We start from the raw sequence: 16,047 nt of genomic DNA on the forward strand, positions 1-16,047 counted from the left end.
TTATATTCATGACTAACAATTCTATGATTGCAATATTCATGTGTCATCAGCCACTCGGTAGTGGCTGCCATGATGTAGATGTTGTGTCATGAGCACAGAACTTGTAAACAAGGAAAGAGTGTTCACATACCAAGTTATTAGTTGTCAAAGGGTCTATTGCATCACTTTCAATTCCATCTGGAGTTGTTCCATGCAGCATTTGATTATTCTCTTTTCTTTGAGATTCTTTATTCTCCACTTGTAAATGACACTGGAAAATAATGCAGAGTTACATTCAATAAAATCCCAATATTAATAACATATTTTAATAATATTCAATGTAGTAGAAGTATGTATGTCCTCATCAGACTCCTATCATCAAAAACTTTATCCAGCATATTTGAGTGCACCAACTGCATCATCGTCATTTCATGCTGCTAAAACTAGTTTTCAAATAAGGATGAATTTTTTTTGTCACAATTATCTCAAAATAATTGTTTTCTGGCTGACATAATCCATCATGATGGGAGCTAGCCAGTTCATATTGCATTTTGTTACTGTGGTAGACTACAAAATTATCAAAAATTACTGCATGTCTTGAAAACTATGCAGACATGTCAGATACCATTTTTTTATTTGGTAGTACATATGTATGATGAAGTAGTTAACTCCTCGGTTCCATTTCATGTGTGCATGCCTTCAGCCACTTTTTGTGGTCTACAGTAAGAGAGGATTCTCAGAGGGACTTTCAACTGCTGGATCCATCATTGGCATTGGGTTGCTACTAGAAACGCTGTATTACATTACAATCAGGTATATTTGCAACCCCCTCCAAAGATGCTTTTGTCACCCAATGGTGGAAAGAAACTCCTATAAAAGGAGTTCTCTTTTGGTCTACGGTCGGCAATTTTATTTTCCATGTGCCCTCCAATCTTAAACCTTTACTTATCTCTGGTTGTAATATCTTGAGTTCTCCGTCCTTACCTATAAAAATTCCCCTTCCATCATCATTTTCAAATTTACAGTAAGACCTAGTATCGATTTTTTTAATTATTTATCACATCTTTAGCAATATACTAGAAAAAATGTGACTTAATTTTTTCCATTACCCAATTTTTAATGCACTACAGTCACACTCTTATTTTAATTGTTTTTTATCAGAAATGGATGGATGTATTAGTTTTTTGAAAACCCCAGAGCATAAATAAACTTCATGCTTCAATGGTCTGCCACTAGGGGACCAAACCAATCCCCAGTTTTGATACACCATTTGCCATGTAATTCACATTTTTTACATTTTATATGCTTCTTCAAGCCATAAAATAATGATATTAGGCAATAAATGCAAACATTTGTATAAAAATGATTATATAACTATACATTACCACTAAATAGTCTTGTTTTATTGCTTAATTTATAAAGGGAGGTGCTCAATTTCTCTTCTAGACCTCGTTTGGGAATAAATTTTCTTAACTCACTTGATGCATATGATTGGCACATGTTTTATGGGAGTGGTTTCCAGCTTCCTGTCATCTAATCCTATCTTTTAACAGTCTCCTCTCTATGATTGAGAATGAGGTATGGATGATAGATAAGAGTATTTCCAGTACTATTGTCAAAGAGAAAACATAAAAGGGGCCCCATTCCATTGCATGCAAGCTTGACTGATGTCGTCATTTGAGGAGCATTACAAATGGTTCACAGAAATGCCTGCAGCATGGAAATGAGAGAGTTCAATTCACTCCTGATATTTTAATTTGAAATTAAAATTTTCTAAATATCCTGTCAAACTTGTGATACCTTCCCACAATACACCTACATGTTTCCAATATTTCTTTGCTATTTGTCAGCACTGTAATGAAAACCCCTAGAGACTTCATCACTTTCTGGAAAAAAATGAAAATATTAATGCAGAAAATTATTAATCTTTAATCTGGAAATGATACATTTTAATATGATTTAAAATGTTTTATTGCTCTAAAGAAAGTATTACCAATATTTCCAGCAAAACTGCTGCTCCCTATGATGGAAAATGCAACTGAGTGATATGATATCCTCTGGATAAGATTTTACAATGATATATATATTTTTTATAAATGAAAAGGAAAATTTGTATGAACAAAGAATTATTGGAATGAAATATATTGTTTAGCAAATCAGAAATGGGCCAGCATAATTAGAATACTTTTTCATTTACTAATTACTATACATTAAATCATATCATTTTTAAATAAACATTTAAATAGTAAGTATAAAAAAATATTTTTTTCCCGCTGGGTAAATAATTATCTGCATTATAAATTCCTGTGATACATCTGGAAAGAGTCAAGACACAATCGAGGCTTAGCCTGGCAGGTGGGGCTATAATATTATGTGTCTTGGTGGTCATTCTTCTTGAAGCACTGCCTACATCTCTTCTATTTTCGTATTTCCTGTCTTTCTTGCTTTTCAGATAATCAGGAAAGTCTTGATAAGCCCTTGGTTTTGCATGAGGAAGGCTAGGATGACTATCTCCTGAAAGGGGTCGAAGGTACAGATACCGTCATAAGAGATTCTATAATTTGAATTATAAAGTCGATGACAGTAATTTTCCAAAAATTTTCTTTGAATAAAAAATAACAGTCCAGCAACAGTAATTTCAGTAGGTGGATTCCCCATTTTTTAGTACCATTTGATGGATTTCTTTTCAATGGAAAAGTAAGACATCATTTGATCCCAATGATCAATGCCACAATTGTAATTGCTGTATTCAACCACCGCCTGAGGCTTTCTTGGCGTGCACCCTCATCTTTTCGTGGATTTTTTCATTTTTTTTCACTGAACTGAATTCAGCACTGATCATCTGCACTTCCCTCTTATCCTTCCACCTTAGGATATAGATTTTATCCTCAGAAAAGGCCTCCACTACCTCATCTTTCTTAAATTCCTGGCAGAGCACCACAAGAGGAATACCTTTCTTGCCTCTCCTCAGTGGTCAAGTTAGGTTTCCTATTTGGATGGAATCTAAAAAACTGTTATAAAAGTTATCCATATAAAAAGGATTGGCTGCAGTAAAAATGATCCTCTGTCATTTGTTTACCATCTTCTCCGAATGCCCTTTTCCAGACACTTCTGAGTTGGAGGACTTGCAGCACCAAACCCTTTGCTGCATCAACATATACAACTTTATTGCATCCTGTAGCACTTTTCCCTCAAATATTCACCATTTCCCAGCCTAGCTATCCATGGAACCTTACACTTTTCCAAACTTAGGTCACGAGAGGGGGTCACTACTTTGTCCATTGTTTCCTTGAATGTGTCTATACCGGGGCTTATTTTGAATAATTAGTCAGTCAGAGGAGTGTAAGAGTCAGAGAACGTACATAAGTTCTCATTGATTTGAAGGGCTTGGAGAATTGACATGAATTGATCATGCAACTTCTCTCTCCTGAAGAAATCAAAGTCATATGAGGATGAGCTTTTCAATAATCTTTTCAATAAAATATGGGAAATTGTCATAATTCTTGTATGAAAAATAAGGCCACAAAGTGGGGAAATTCTTCAATGGTTTAATATTTCCATCTACTAATTTTTCTGCAGGACATGCATTGCCCATTTTACATCCTTGGATGTATATACCACTGGACTGGATCCATTTCTTAGAGTTCGGAAGCATGAGACTGCATCAGGGGAAGATGTTCTCAAAAGCATTTTTTTGTTGGAGAGGATGCCAAATAAAATACTTGTAAGTATTTACAATATTATGGAAAAAGTCAAGTACTGAGTCTAATTCAAATGTTAGAGAACGTAAGGATGGGGAAGTCTAGCTACTGTGAATGAAAATAAATTGCAATGTGGAACCAGGACTTCGCTTAAGTTATTGTAAAATTTATGCAAATATGGTTATTATTTCAAGCGTACAAGCAAACAATCAGTGATAAAAAAATTTTGGTGATGAAATTATAGCAAATGAAATTCACTCTGAAACTTTTAAGGTACAAGAAAAAAAGCATTTATTATTTATCATAAGGAATGAATAACACATACCTAGAGTATGCCCCACATTAGGCAACCAGCCAAGCAATTTACCACGATAGCATTTATTGACACTAAAAATAAAAATAACAACAAGGGAAAAATATTTCCATTCCTTCTCGTAAAACCAATTAAATAATCACATGCTAATCATTGCGTGAAAGTTCATAAATAAATATTAAACACCTCGTAATAAAGTATCTTACCCATCTTAATCAACTGCAAAAGGATCTTTCTTTATTTCACTTTGAATATTTGTTAAAGTTTTTTTAAAGGTATAAGAACAATTGTGAGAATATCTTACTGTTTTCTGCATTATAAAATGAATGTAATAATGAAATAGATTATAAAAACCCCCCCCCAAAGACGTCCTTGCAGAGCAACACTGGGTAAAATAGAAAAAATCGAAGAAAAACATTTCCGAGCTTTCAGCACGGCAAATAGGTAAAGAGTGGAGAATGACCATCTCCGATACCCTAACACCAGTGGCTGACGCTCAGGGTGGAAAATAACGCAAAAGGGAATCATGACATAACCTTACGTCATCAGCCACTTGGTAGTGGCTGCCATGATGTAGATGTTGCATCATGAGCACGGAACGTGTAAACAAGGAAAGTGTTCCCTTACCAAGTTATCAAAAGTTGCCAAAAGGTCTATTGCATCACTTTCAATTCCATCTGGAGTTGTTCCATGCAGCATTTGATTATTCTCTTCTCTTTGAGATTCTTTATTCTCCACTTGTACTTGACACTGGAAAAGAATGCAGGGTTACATTCAATAAAGTCCCAATATTAATAACATATTTTAATAATATTCAATGTAGTAGAAGTATGTATGTCCTCATCAGACTCCTATCATCAAAAACTTTATCCATCATAACCAAACTTTAAATTTGTGAAACCAAAATAAGACCGACCCTTCTGTATAGAGCTGTATCAAGACTCATCGACAAAAGAACAGAAAAAAAGCTTATTATGTATCTTTTAAAATGAAGTTTTTAGAACAGCTTTTTTCGACCCATAAGAGATAATTAAAACTGGAAAATAAAACACAATAGGGAACTCAGGGACCATTTCAACTTCCAAAACGTAGTTGCTGAAACTTAAGAGCTGCAGATTGCCATTGGCAGGGCAGTACCAAGACAGATAGAGGCCCAAGCAAAAAAGACTGGGAAGAATACCCTGATGGAAGACAACCTCCAGGAAGACCCAACAAAAGATTGAAGGATTACATGTTGGTTGATACAGGGAGAATGGGAGTCTGCAAGGAGGAGGCAGAAGATATAAGAAATTGGAGGCAGACAGTTGGTGAGGCTAAACACCATTTAGGGTATAAACGGCCATGGGAGAAAGTACCTAGTAGTACACCCAATAATTGACACCAACCCAGGGGTTAAATGTTCAAATCCCACCTTTTGTCTGTAAAGAAATGCAAGACAGCCAAGTTTGAGGGCCTTTATCGTCTAAATGAGGCAATTAATTTCAATAGAATATGAAAGAGAATTAATTTCTTCATTGGATCATTTGTGTCAAAAAATTTCCACCCCATAGTATTTCCTGTACTTATTTTTTTCTAAATATGTACCCGTTTTTTGCATGTAAAATCAAGTTGCCCAACTTTTTCGTTGCTATTTTTTCCTTCCTATCAGCAAATCAGGACATGTTCACAAAAATATTTGTGTCATCGAGTTTTAATTCCTATTACAAATGAAATACACATGAATCGGAATGAGAAAAAATTCCCTTGGTCTGCTGCAAATTAAACCAATGCTGGCTGACATTGCAGATCACAATGCAGATTCCTAGGGAAATTTTACCAAAACTCATGGTACTAGGTGTTAGGCCCCCATGGTTTATCAAGGATGGCAACACGCGGGAGAAAAGACTTTAATGAACCCACAACTGGTTGAGAGGCTCATGAAATACTTTTCTTCTCTAAACGAAATCACAAGGTCTTCCACAAAAAAATTCTTTCCATCTAACATTTATAACTACAACAGTCATCCCAACTGAACACTGCAGACATTGTCTGAAAAAGTGCCATGGTAAGTTACAGATGCGTTTCAGACAGTACAATTTAAATTCTGTCCACCATAGGATGAATTTACTGTGGCTATGTCACAGCCATGCACATAAAATAACCTTTTATATCCTTGCAGTCCCGAAGAGGACCACCTAATGCTAATATTTTATGGCCCTCCAGTCCCTTTCGGGACCAATGAGACACACTTCATTTAAAATCAGCACATAATTAGTTTCATCGCTCGAGAGTTAACTGGTGAGCCACTTATATTTTAAACCAAGACCATTTAACATTGGCCATATTGTGCAACTAAGATTGAATAGTGAGTAAATGGATAAGCATTTCACCTTCTATCATGCAACTTATGATCAAAATATTAAAGAAGACTACCCATAGAAATGCATACACTTATGATAGGAAAACATATTTTCATCATACAAATGATATATTAATATAACAAAAGCTAAAATAATGAATCTTCCGACACAGGTTTTACCGTATATGAGAATAAAACCTACCAACATATTGGCAGTGGGCAGTTGGATGTCTGGCGCCAGAATGAATATTTCATTAGGCTGGACTGAGCCTACTACCTCTGAAGTGCTTACAATCGCATCACGAACGTAGTCCTTAGTTTCAGTAGAAGACCTCAAATTGTCATGAACTGCCCCCTCTCCTAAAAAACTCTGCAAAGAGAGTAGCACTGATAAACAACTCACCTACTTCAAAATCAACAAATAAGTAATGCTGATAATGCACCATGGGCCATGGGCCATGAGTAGGCCTTCAAATCGTGGCATTCACAGCATACTCATGTTACCCCTGGAATATCAAGGTCATGCAAAGTATCTTCACTCCCTTCTTTAGAAGTTAAAATCTTCTAATTAAAATAGAGATTTAGGGTAACAATTGTCACAGGTAAATTACATGTATGTGTACATTCATTCGAGTGTACATTCATGGGTACATTTATTTGGACAATAACTTGTAAGGTGAGGTGGTGTAAGTGCAACCTCCCTCAAGGAAGGTCGTATTTCCATTCTCGAAGCATGTGGCTGTCATACAACATATTCCACCCATTGCAATGAAACCAGAGCCAACTACTTTGAAATATTTATCCCTCAAATTCTCGTTCCACACGGAAATATACCCTTCAGTTCAAGTCGTACCTGTTGTTGGTTGTGAGGAGAGGTTACACCACAGTACCTTCAGAATCAACGCATCAGAGGGGCTACGTAAGAACTTGTGTTCTCCTCTTCATGGGTTAGTTTTCTTGCTTACTTTAAATTTTAGAACTCGGATCATTACATTGAATTAAGACGGGGAGTCGCACTTTTCCTGCCACATCCAATCATTCTTTCCTTAACACTAGAATGCCGGGAAATTGGCATACCCCAAGAATGCCGGGAGGGTGTCATTTTGACACCCGTGTTCTTATAGCCGGGTTATGTTGCAGATTATTTTTTTCTTAGCCGCTTGACTTAAAGCATCATCTTCATTGTAATATTTGCTTTTGGTTCTGTTGTATTTGTGCTGGAAATAAATGAGGCTCGATTGGCTCGACCGGCACGCCGCCTACCCCGGCTTCTCAGCTGCAGTTGTTAGCTCGAGGCCAGTTGCTACCCTACCTGCCGCCGAGCCAGTCGGACTCACTGAACTGTCAATCACGTGTGTTAAATCATTGAGCCGATATACCACAGGTTCCATAACATTTTCAAAAAAATTAATGTTTTATAAGAGATTTTGACTGAAGTAAAAAAATTGTAAGCAAAAAAAATCTGTTCTCTTGGACTGTGGCATCTTTTTTTCATCAGGTTTTTGTCTTCGAATGTGGAAATTTGCTTTTACAGATGAAAATTTGGATACAAAATCAATTACAACTATTTAACTACAACATTATATAAAAGAAAACACAAAAACTTAGTAAAAACACAAAAAGAAATCGAATACTTTTTTGTACAGACTTCCAAAAAGATTTATCTAAGTTGCAGATTCTTTACATTTCTGGCACTTTTGCAATGTTTTTGCCATACATACCGACTTTTTACACAGCTTACAAAAGCCAACAGTTCTGTTTTTATTGCACTTCATCTTTACTTGACAGTTTCTTGTCCATTCTGGCTCATTTTCGGGTGATTTCTTTGAGTTGTCACTGACCACATGAGGGCGAAGAGAGCTTAGACCATGAACACATTTTTTTGGTTTTCCCTGATAAAGGGTAAGTGTTACATAACCATTTTTGTGCAATTTATTTTAATACAACTCTTCCCAAGAAGCTTTAATTCCAGCAGAGATGTCCTTTTTTCTCTCATTTATGGTAGGTACCCAAAAGGCTTGTACCCTTTTTTCCGAGTAAAACCAATCAAAGTCATGTGAAATTGGCCATTAGTGATATTTCTGCCCATGGCCAAGTAGGGCCGCATAAGTTTCAATACAGCTCTGTAAAACGACCGACAGCTTGATGAGAGTTGTCCTTGCCAAGGTAATGAAATCCACTTATCAAATAATTACTTTCCTAATCTACTACTAGCCAGTATTTTTGCCCATATTTATCATGCTTTGATGCCATGAACTACGTGAATGGACATTTAGATTTGTGGCTATGTGTGGCCCATGCTATGGTTCCACAGCATGTCCATCTCCTTCTTGGGTAGGATGTTGAACGAGAAGGCATCATCGCTTTGAAGCCTGGCCAGCACGTCTGCATACAACCTCACGACTACGCATAAATTTCTTCAGCCCGATAGCTAGTGCTGACCCAGGTTCGTATACAAACACAATGAGGAACACATAGCTAATACTGTACATAGTAGCAGATACAACAACTCAATTGTGTGTATATACTAAGATGTTTATCTTTCGCAACTGAAGTACTACAATGCCCTAACCATAACCAAGCCTGGGCCACACATAACCATTGACAAAAAGCTGTTTCAGAGCAAAGCTAGATGCCCATTCACATAGTTCATGGCATGAAATAGAGGAATATCATTTAGTATTGCAATAATTTGCTCTGGCATCTATGCAGTAACATTATTAAAACCAAACTGCCGACGTAAGTCGAGAAACGTCTCGACTTCTCCTGACACGCCAGCAAGCCAATGTACCTAACTCTGCACCAGGCAGCCGAACACAGAGGTTTGGAAGAAACCAACTGCACTGCAGCGTGCGTCACTACATTTGTGTTTTACGGCAAATAAGTGGCATCGCGGTAAAATCTGGCTGGTATTAAGGCAAATCATTCAAAAATAGTATGAAATATACTTGCCTCACAAGCTAATAAATTTTCGAAAAAATTATAAACAGCTGATTTTTATTGAAATTATGTAAAACATGAACAATCATGGAGGTAATGTACTATTCTTAAATACTACTTTGGCTAGTAATACTTTAAGACCAAACTGCCGACGTAAGTCGAGAAACGTCTCGACTTCTCATGACACGCCAGCAAGCCAATGTACCTAACTCCGCACCATGCAGCCGAACACAGAGGTTTGGCAGAAACCAACTGCACTGCGGCGTGCGTCACTACATTTGTGTTTTACGGCAAATAAGTGACATCGCGGTAAAATCTGGCTGGTTTTAAGGCAAATCATTCACAAATAGTATGAAATATACTTGCCTCACAAGCTAATAAATTTTCGAAAAAATGATAAACAGCTGATATTTATTGAAATTATGTAAAACATGAACAATCATGGAGGTAATGTACTATTCTTAAATACTACTTTGGCTAGTAATACTTTAAGACCAAACTGCCGACGTAAGTCGAGAAACGTCTTGACTTCTCAAGACACGCCAGCAAGCCAATGTACCTAACTCCGCACCAGGCAGCCGAACACAGAGGTTTGGCAGAAACCAACTGCACTGCGGCGTGCGTCACTACATTTGTGTTTTACGGCAAATAAGTGACATCGCGGTAAAATCTGGCTGGTTTTAAGGCAAATCATTCACAAATAGTATGAAATATACTTGCCTCACAAGCTAATAAATTTTCGAAAAAATGATAAACAGCTGATATTTATTGAAATTATGTAAAACATGAACAATCATGGAGGTAATGTACTATTCTTAAATACTACTTTGGCTAGTAATACTCCAACCGCATCCCATGAAAGACCTAAACCGTATGAACAAATGATAAAATATACTGGATGTCAAAATAACACCCTCCAGCATTCCAGGCAAAAATGCATTTTTAAGACGGAAAAAAGAGAGGGGGCTATCCCTAACACTGTCGTCTTACTCAGCCCTAAAAATGATTAAAAGTCACAAAATATTTTATTTTACAACACTCTTTAAAGGCCAACTTTGAAAAAAATGTTCGCGTAGGGTGTCAAAATGACACCCTTCGGCATTCTAGTGCTAAGTAGCTATGTGATTGTAGTGTAGCTTAAATTTTTAGTTTCTGTCTGGCAGTTCTTGCAATTAAACTATTTTTGTACAAATATTTTGCTCTTGCCGTAATGTTACAATCTTTCTAAATGTCATAACCTAAGTTCTATGCAGGTGGAATTGTCTATGCAAACTTGAGACCTTCCCTGTAGCCATATCAAAATCAAGCTTATATTTTATGTAGATATATCACGAGTATTTCCTTTACTGTATTTAAGATCTGGCTGCATATATTTAATAATTTCATGCATATTATGGGGGTTGCTGTCATAATATAAGCAATAATTATGATTGCAAGGAGAAATGGTGCACAATTACGTGACAATAATACAAAAAGGACTGCCATATAATGGGGAGAAAATTAACGGATTCCTAAATATGGGATAATGTGTATGGATAAATAGTTAAACTAGTACTAGCCAAAGTAGTATAGATAAACAGTCATGGTTGAGCTTCCACGCGAGAAATACGTGGGCTGGTGCTTCGCTTGAGACAGGCAGGTGCCTCAGTGATGTGTTCAGTTGCGTCCAGAGTATAAGTGCATTCAATTACGAGGATAACTTCCTACTCAATTTAGAAGCTCGAGTTACTAATATTAAGTGGAAACCGCAGTTTAAAATGGCTAATTGCAGTGTATGTAATGTGAATGTTCTTAAGCGCCAGCTGAGGATTACCTGCAGTGAATGTCAAACTCAGTGTCACGCTACTTGTGTTCACTTGTCCAAAGAGGATATCGAGTATATTGGCGCTGAAAAGCAAAGTTGGCGTTGTCCTACCTGTGCTGCGGAAAAACGTAAGAGCATGTCAGTAGTTCCACTGGCGGATACGGACACTGCTAGTATCTCTCATATTATAAACCTTCTAGAAGAAGCTAAAGAGGACAGGAAACGCATGGAATTGGACTTGAACAAGGCTATTGAGTTTGTGCACAATAGATTAGATGAAAATACTAAAGTGCTTCAAGAAAACTCAACGCAGATTGCTGAATATTTAGCGACAATAGACTTGCTTAGGCAAGAAAATGTTGGCTTAAAATCTCGAGTGAGTGAATTAGAAAAGAGGTTAGACGACCAAGAGCAATATTCTCGCGTTAATGACCTTGAAATACACGGCATTCCCCAGCAACCAAATGAAAATACCTTAGAAATCGTGAAAAGTGTGGGGGACGCCCTTGGTGTTAAAATAACCGACGATATGGTGAACACATGCCACCGATTGGGAAAGAAGGGACACGAAGGCGGAACGAGAGGTATCATAGTCAAATTCGTCCGTAGGTATACAAAAGAAGAAATTCTTCAAAAGAGGCGAGTGAAAAGGACCTTCTCCACACGGCACCTGGGCTTGGCGACCGATACTCCGGTGTACATAAACGAGAGCCTGAGTCCAGGTCGGAGGAGACTCTTCGCTGCTGCGCGTCTTGCGAAGAAAGAAAAGGGATACAAATATTTATGGCTAAGGCATGGGACAATACTCATGAGGAAGAAGGAGAATGATCAAGTAATCACTCTGAAATCCTCTGATGACCTGGAGAAACTGTAAGCATTCTGTGAGTGAGTTATGTATGTCTTCAACCTATCTTTACTAACAAAATGCAGAGTACTGTTAATGATAGTGGATTTAATGGTGGCAGGTTCCTTGTCTTGCATCAAAATATAAGAAGTCTAAGAGCTAATTTTGATAAATTTGTATTTCAACTAATTAATCTCGATATAAAACCCGCTGTAATTGTTTTGACAGAAATTTGGGTCAATGACACTGAAGTATCTATGTATCAAATAACTGGCTATCGGAGTTTTGATGTGTGTAATAATAACTATAGGGCTGGAGGAGTTATTGCATATGTAGCAGATACTTATGAGTGTTCTTCTATTGATCTGGGTGAATTTAAAACTGCTGATATGGTTAAAATATCAGTAGGGATAAATGATTCTTCTTGGATAAGCATTATTGGTGTATATAGACTTAATTTTAATCCTGTTGAACATTTTTTGAGTGAATTGGAGAATGTATTAACCATCTCTCGTGAGGGGAATTTAATTGTAATTGGTGATATTAATTTATGTATATTACAACCCAACGATATTTCCTTTGAATATCAAACCCTTATGGCTAGTCATGGACTGGACCAGCTTATTCGAGTACCAACTAGAATTAGCAAAACGGGTAGTACATGTATAGATCACATTTTTTGCAGAAGTAGAGATAACTATAAGTATGAGGGAAGAGCGGACGATTGGGGTATAACAGACCATCATGCTGTATCATGTTCTTTAAATATTAATGTACCCATTAATATATACGAACGAGTTTATCGAAGCCATTGCCGGATAAACTTTAACCATCTAAATAATAGTTTGCTAAGATGTGACTGGAATGATGTTTATTCACAACAAAATGTCAATGAAGCCTATGAAATATTTATAAATAAATTGAAATGCTGCATTGAAAAAGCTGAATACGTGTCAGACAGTAACAGATCGGGAGGAATGAAGAGGCCATGGATGACTTACGCTTTGTGCGGGAGAATTTCTAGGCGAAATATTCTGTATAAAAAAATGAGGAAACACCCTGATAATGAAAAGCTAAATAGGTACTACGTATCGTACACGCAAAATTAGAATATGATATTAAAAAGCGCAAAGAAAAGTATTACAGGGACCTATGTGATAGTAATGTCAATAATACCGCTGCTCAAGGGCGCATTTTAGATTCACTCACGGGAGGAAAGCAAGGAAATGAGAATTGTGTAAAAATTAGAACTAGTAATGGTATCTTTGTCACTAAGTGCCAGGACATTGTAAACGGATTTAGTTCACATTATGGTAAAGTAATTCAAGAATTGACCCAGAACAATTATTTTGAAAGTAATACGAATAAATACAAAGAAATATTCCCAACCTCCAATTCAATTGACTCACTGTTTTTTGTTCCTACTGATGCGAAAGAAATTAGCAGCATTATTAAGGAATTAAAGTCTAAAAAATCTAAAGGTGTTGATAATATTTCCACACAAGTTATAAAAGAAGTAAATGCAAATATTTCGGAGGTCCTTGCCCATATTGCTAATCTAAGTATGTATACTGGAATATTTCCTAAACAATTAAAAACTGCAATAGTGATACCAATTTTTAAAAAAGGTGATAAAATGAACGTAAATAATTACAGACCAATATCCCTATTATCTGTATTTGCTAAAATAATAGAAAAAGTTGTTAAAGTCAGACTTCTTAAATTTCTAAATCAGCATAGTTTTTTCAATAAAACCCAATTTGGATTTATGAGTGGTAAGAGTACAGAGGATGCATTATTAAAATTCTGTTCAGAGCTGAACGACGGACTGAATAAGAACTGTAGAGTTGCTGGCTTATTTGTAGACATTACCAAAGCCTTCGACTCCATTAATCATAACATACTAATGAATCGATTATGGGAAGCGGGTATACGTGGAACCGCATATGATTGGTTTCAAAGTTATCTTTGTGATCGAGATCAATGTGTGCGTCTCAAAAATTGCTACAGTGAAAAGATTCGACTCACCTGTGGTGTCCCACAGGGTTCTGTGTTGGGACCCATACTGTTTTTAATATATGTAAACAATTTATGTGCTGGCAGGTTTAAAGGTCAATTAACGTCATTCGCAGATGACACTGCACTAAGTTACTCTGTTAATAGTGTTGATGATCTATATGAACACATACAAAGTGATCTATTAACACTCAATATGTGGTTTTCGGCTAATTATATGTTGTTAAGTGAAAAAACGAAATATATTATGTTTAGCATGAGTAAATCTACCTCAAACAAAAGTAAACTATACTATCAATGTGCAAATTGTATAAAAGATAATGTTACTTCCTGTGATAAATGTATTTTGATCGAACAGGTTAGTCACATAAAATATTTAGGTATATATTTTGACCAAAATTGTAAATGGAAGTCTCACATAAATAAATTAAAATCAGAAATGATTACTATTGTAAGAAAATTCTACTTCCTCAGATACATATGCCCTGAATCAGTGTTAAAAATGGTATATTATGCTCTCGTTAATTCAAGATTGCAATACGGAATAGCCTGCTGGGGTGGAGCATATTTTATCAACATTAAACCATTGATAGTGGCGCAAAAAAGGGTTATCAGGGTTATAACACGATCGTATAGGAAAAGCCACTCATTTCCTCTATTCAAAAAATTAGATGTCCTCCCACTAAGGCATTTATTCATTTATAAAGTCCTTAGAATATTCTATAACCGTAGTGGTGAAAAGGCCCGACCACAAAACTATGACATTAGAGCTTGGAGAAACTTCCATATACCTAGGCCGACGACCGAAATTTATCGACAGTCATACAATTACTTAGGGCCTAAATTGTTTAGCATGTTGCCGAGTAATGTAGCAAACTCGGAAAAAAGATGGGGATTTAAATCCGCAGTTAAAAAATGGCTTATGATGTGTGAGGAAGTAGAGTTTCTACTAAGAAAGGTGGGTTAAAAAGTTTACAATAAAAGGTATATTGTATATTCTATGTATGTAATTATGCGTTTATATAAGAAAAATAAGAAAAATAGTTATCCTTGTCCAAATATTTGAAATACGTTTTGTAATAATGAATGCAATCGGCAATAGAACAAATAACTGAATGCAAAGAAATTTTACTTCTCATGTGTGCTAGCACCAGACCTATGTAAAAAGTTTAAGATGGTAGCCCCAAAACTACTCAAAGGGGTACCTATATATTCCTAAATATTTAAGTATGTTCTAAAATGTAATATTTGATTGTAAATGGAATAAATTATATATTATTATAAAAAAAAAAAAAATATGGATTAGAATTGTCTACATAAGTGGAATTTGAAATGATAGCCGATTATACTCGTAAAAATAGCATAAGATACCTTTCAAAGACGACCAACCTTGGGAAGATTGGTTGAGGATTGAGTATGCAAGGAAGAAGATTGATGACCTTTTGTGATAAATGCTCATTTTTATTTGTTGCATAAGACACTACATGAATTGTATCGTAATAATAAGCCAGAATGTATGCATAGAATCTGGATGAAACTTCATTTTCTACGTACCCAGGGAAGACAAGATTTGTTGGCAACAGAGTATTTCCCTCGACTCGCACATTTAGTTCATTAGGTTGTTTGAGCATCACTGCATTAGTGCTTAAGTAAGAGTTTATAGTAAAATTAAACCCTCTCCTTTGGTAGTATTCAGAGAGTTTGGGATAGTTGGTGTGCTCCAGTACATACAAGGTAGTAGTGGAGATTGGATTCTGACTATATTCAGTGGTAAAAAGTCGGTTGCACATATGGAAAACTCTGGAGATCAATGAATCAGTTGATCCCATGGTTTGCTTTCTGAGGACATTTTGTAGGACTGAAATAAGTTTCACCTATCCACAGAATGAGGATTAAAGCAAAATACATAGGGAAGACATTGCAAAAATATTACCAAAGCCTCACCTCAACTCAGTCACCTACGAAGTGCAATCTCCATTTCTCATTATGATGTATTTATTCTGACAGAAACCTGGTTGAACGACGATATCTCCTCTTGTGAACTGCTAATTCATAACTATGCTATATTCAGATGTGATCGTTCGCGTGAAACATCAGATAAATTATCCGGTG

The 16,047-nt window shown here is 36.2% G+C and overlaps 1 protein-coding gene across 2 annotated transcripts in view; it reads right to left on the reverse strand.

The window, feature by feature from the left end:
- The window catches only part of LOC124172039, a 45,938-nt gene that overhangs the window by 24,394 nt on the left and 5,497 nt on the right, over positions 1-16,047 (reverse strand). Inside the window, exons 3-5 of one of the 2 annotated variants that reach the window (XM_046551442.1) lie at positions 6,534-6,701; positions 4,621-4,743; positions 131-250 (exon numbers count right to left, since the gene is read on the reverse strand). In XM_046551442.1, coding sequence (XP_046407398.1) covers positions 131-250; positions 4,621-4,743; positions 6,534-6,701 — 411 coding nt within the window. The remainder of the gene's footprint in view (positions 1-130; positions 251-4,620; positions 4,744-6,533; positions 6,702-16,047) is intronic. The other variant, XM_046551443.1, reaches the window with a different exon arrangement.

The sequence above is a fragment of the Ischnura elegans genome (assembly GCF_921293095.1).
Source record: "Ischnura elegans chromosome 13 unlocalized genomic scaffold, ioIscEleg1.1 SUPER_13_unloc_1, whole genome shotgun sequence".
Lineage (NCBI taxonomy): Eukaryota > Metazoa > Arthropoda > Insecta > Odonata > Coenagrionidae > Ischnura > Ischnura elegans.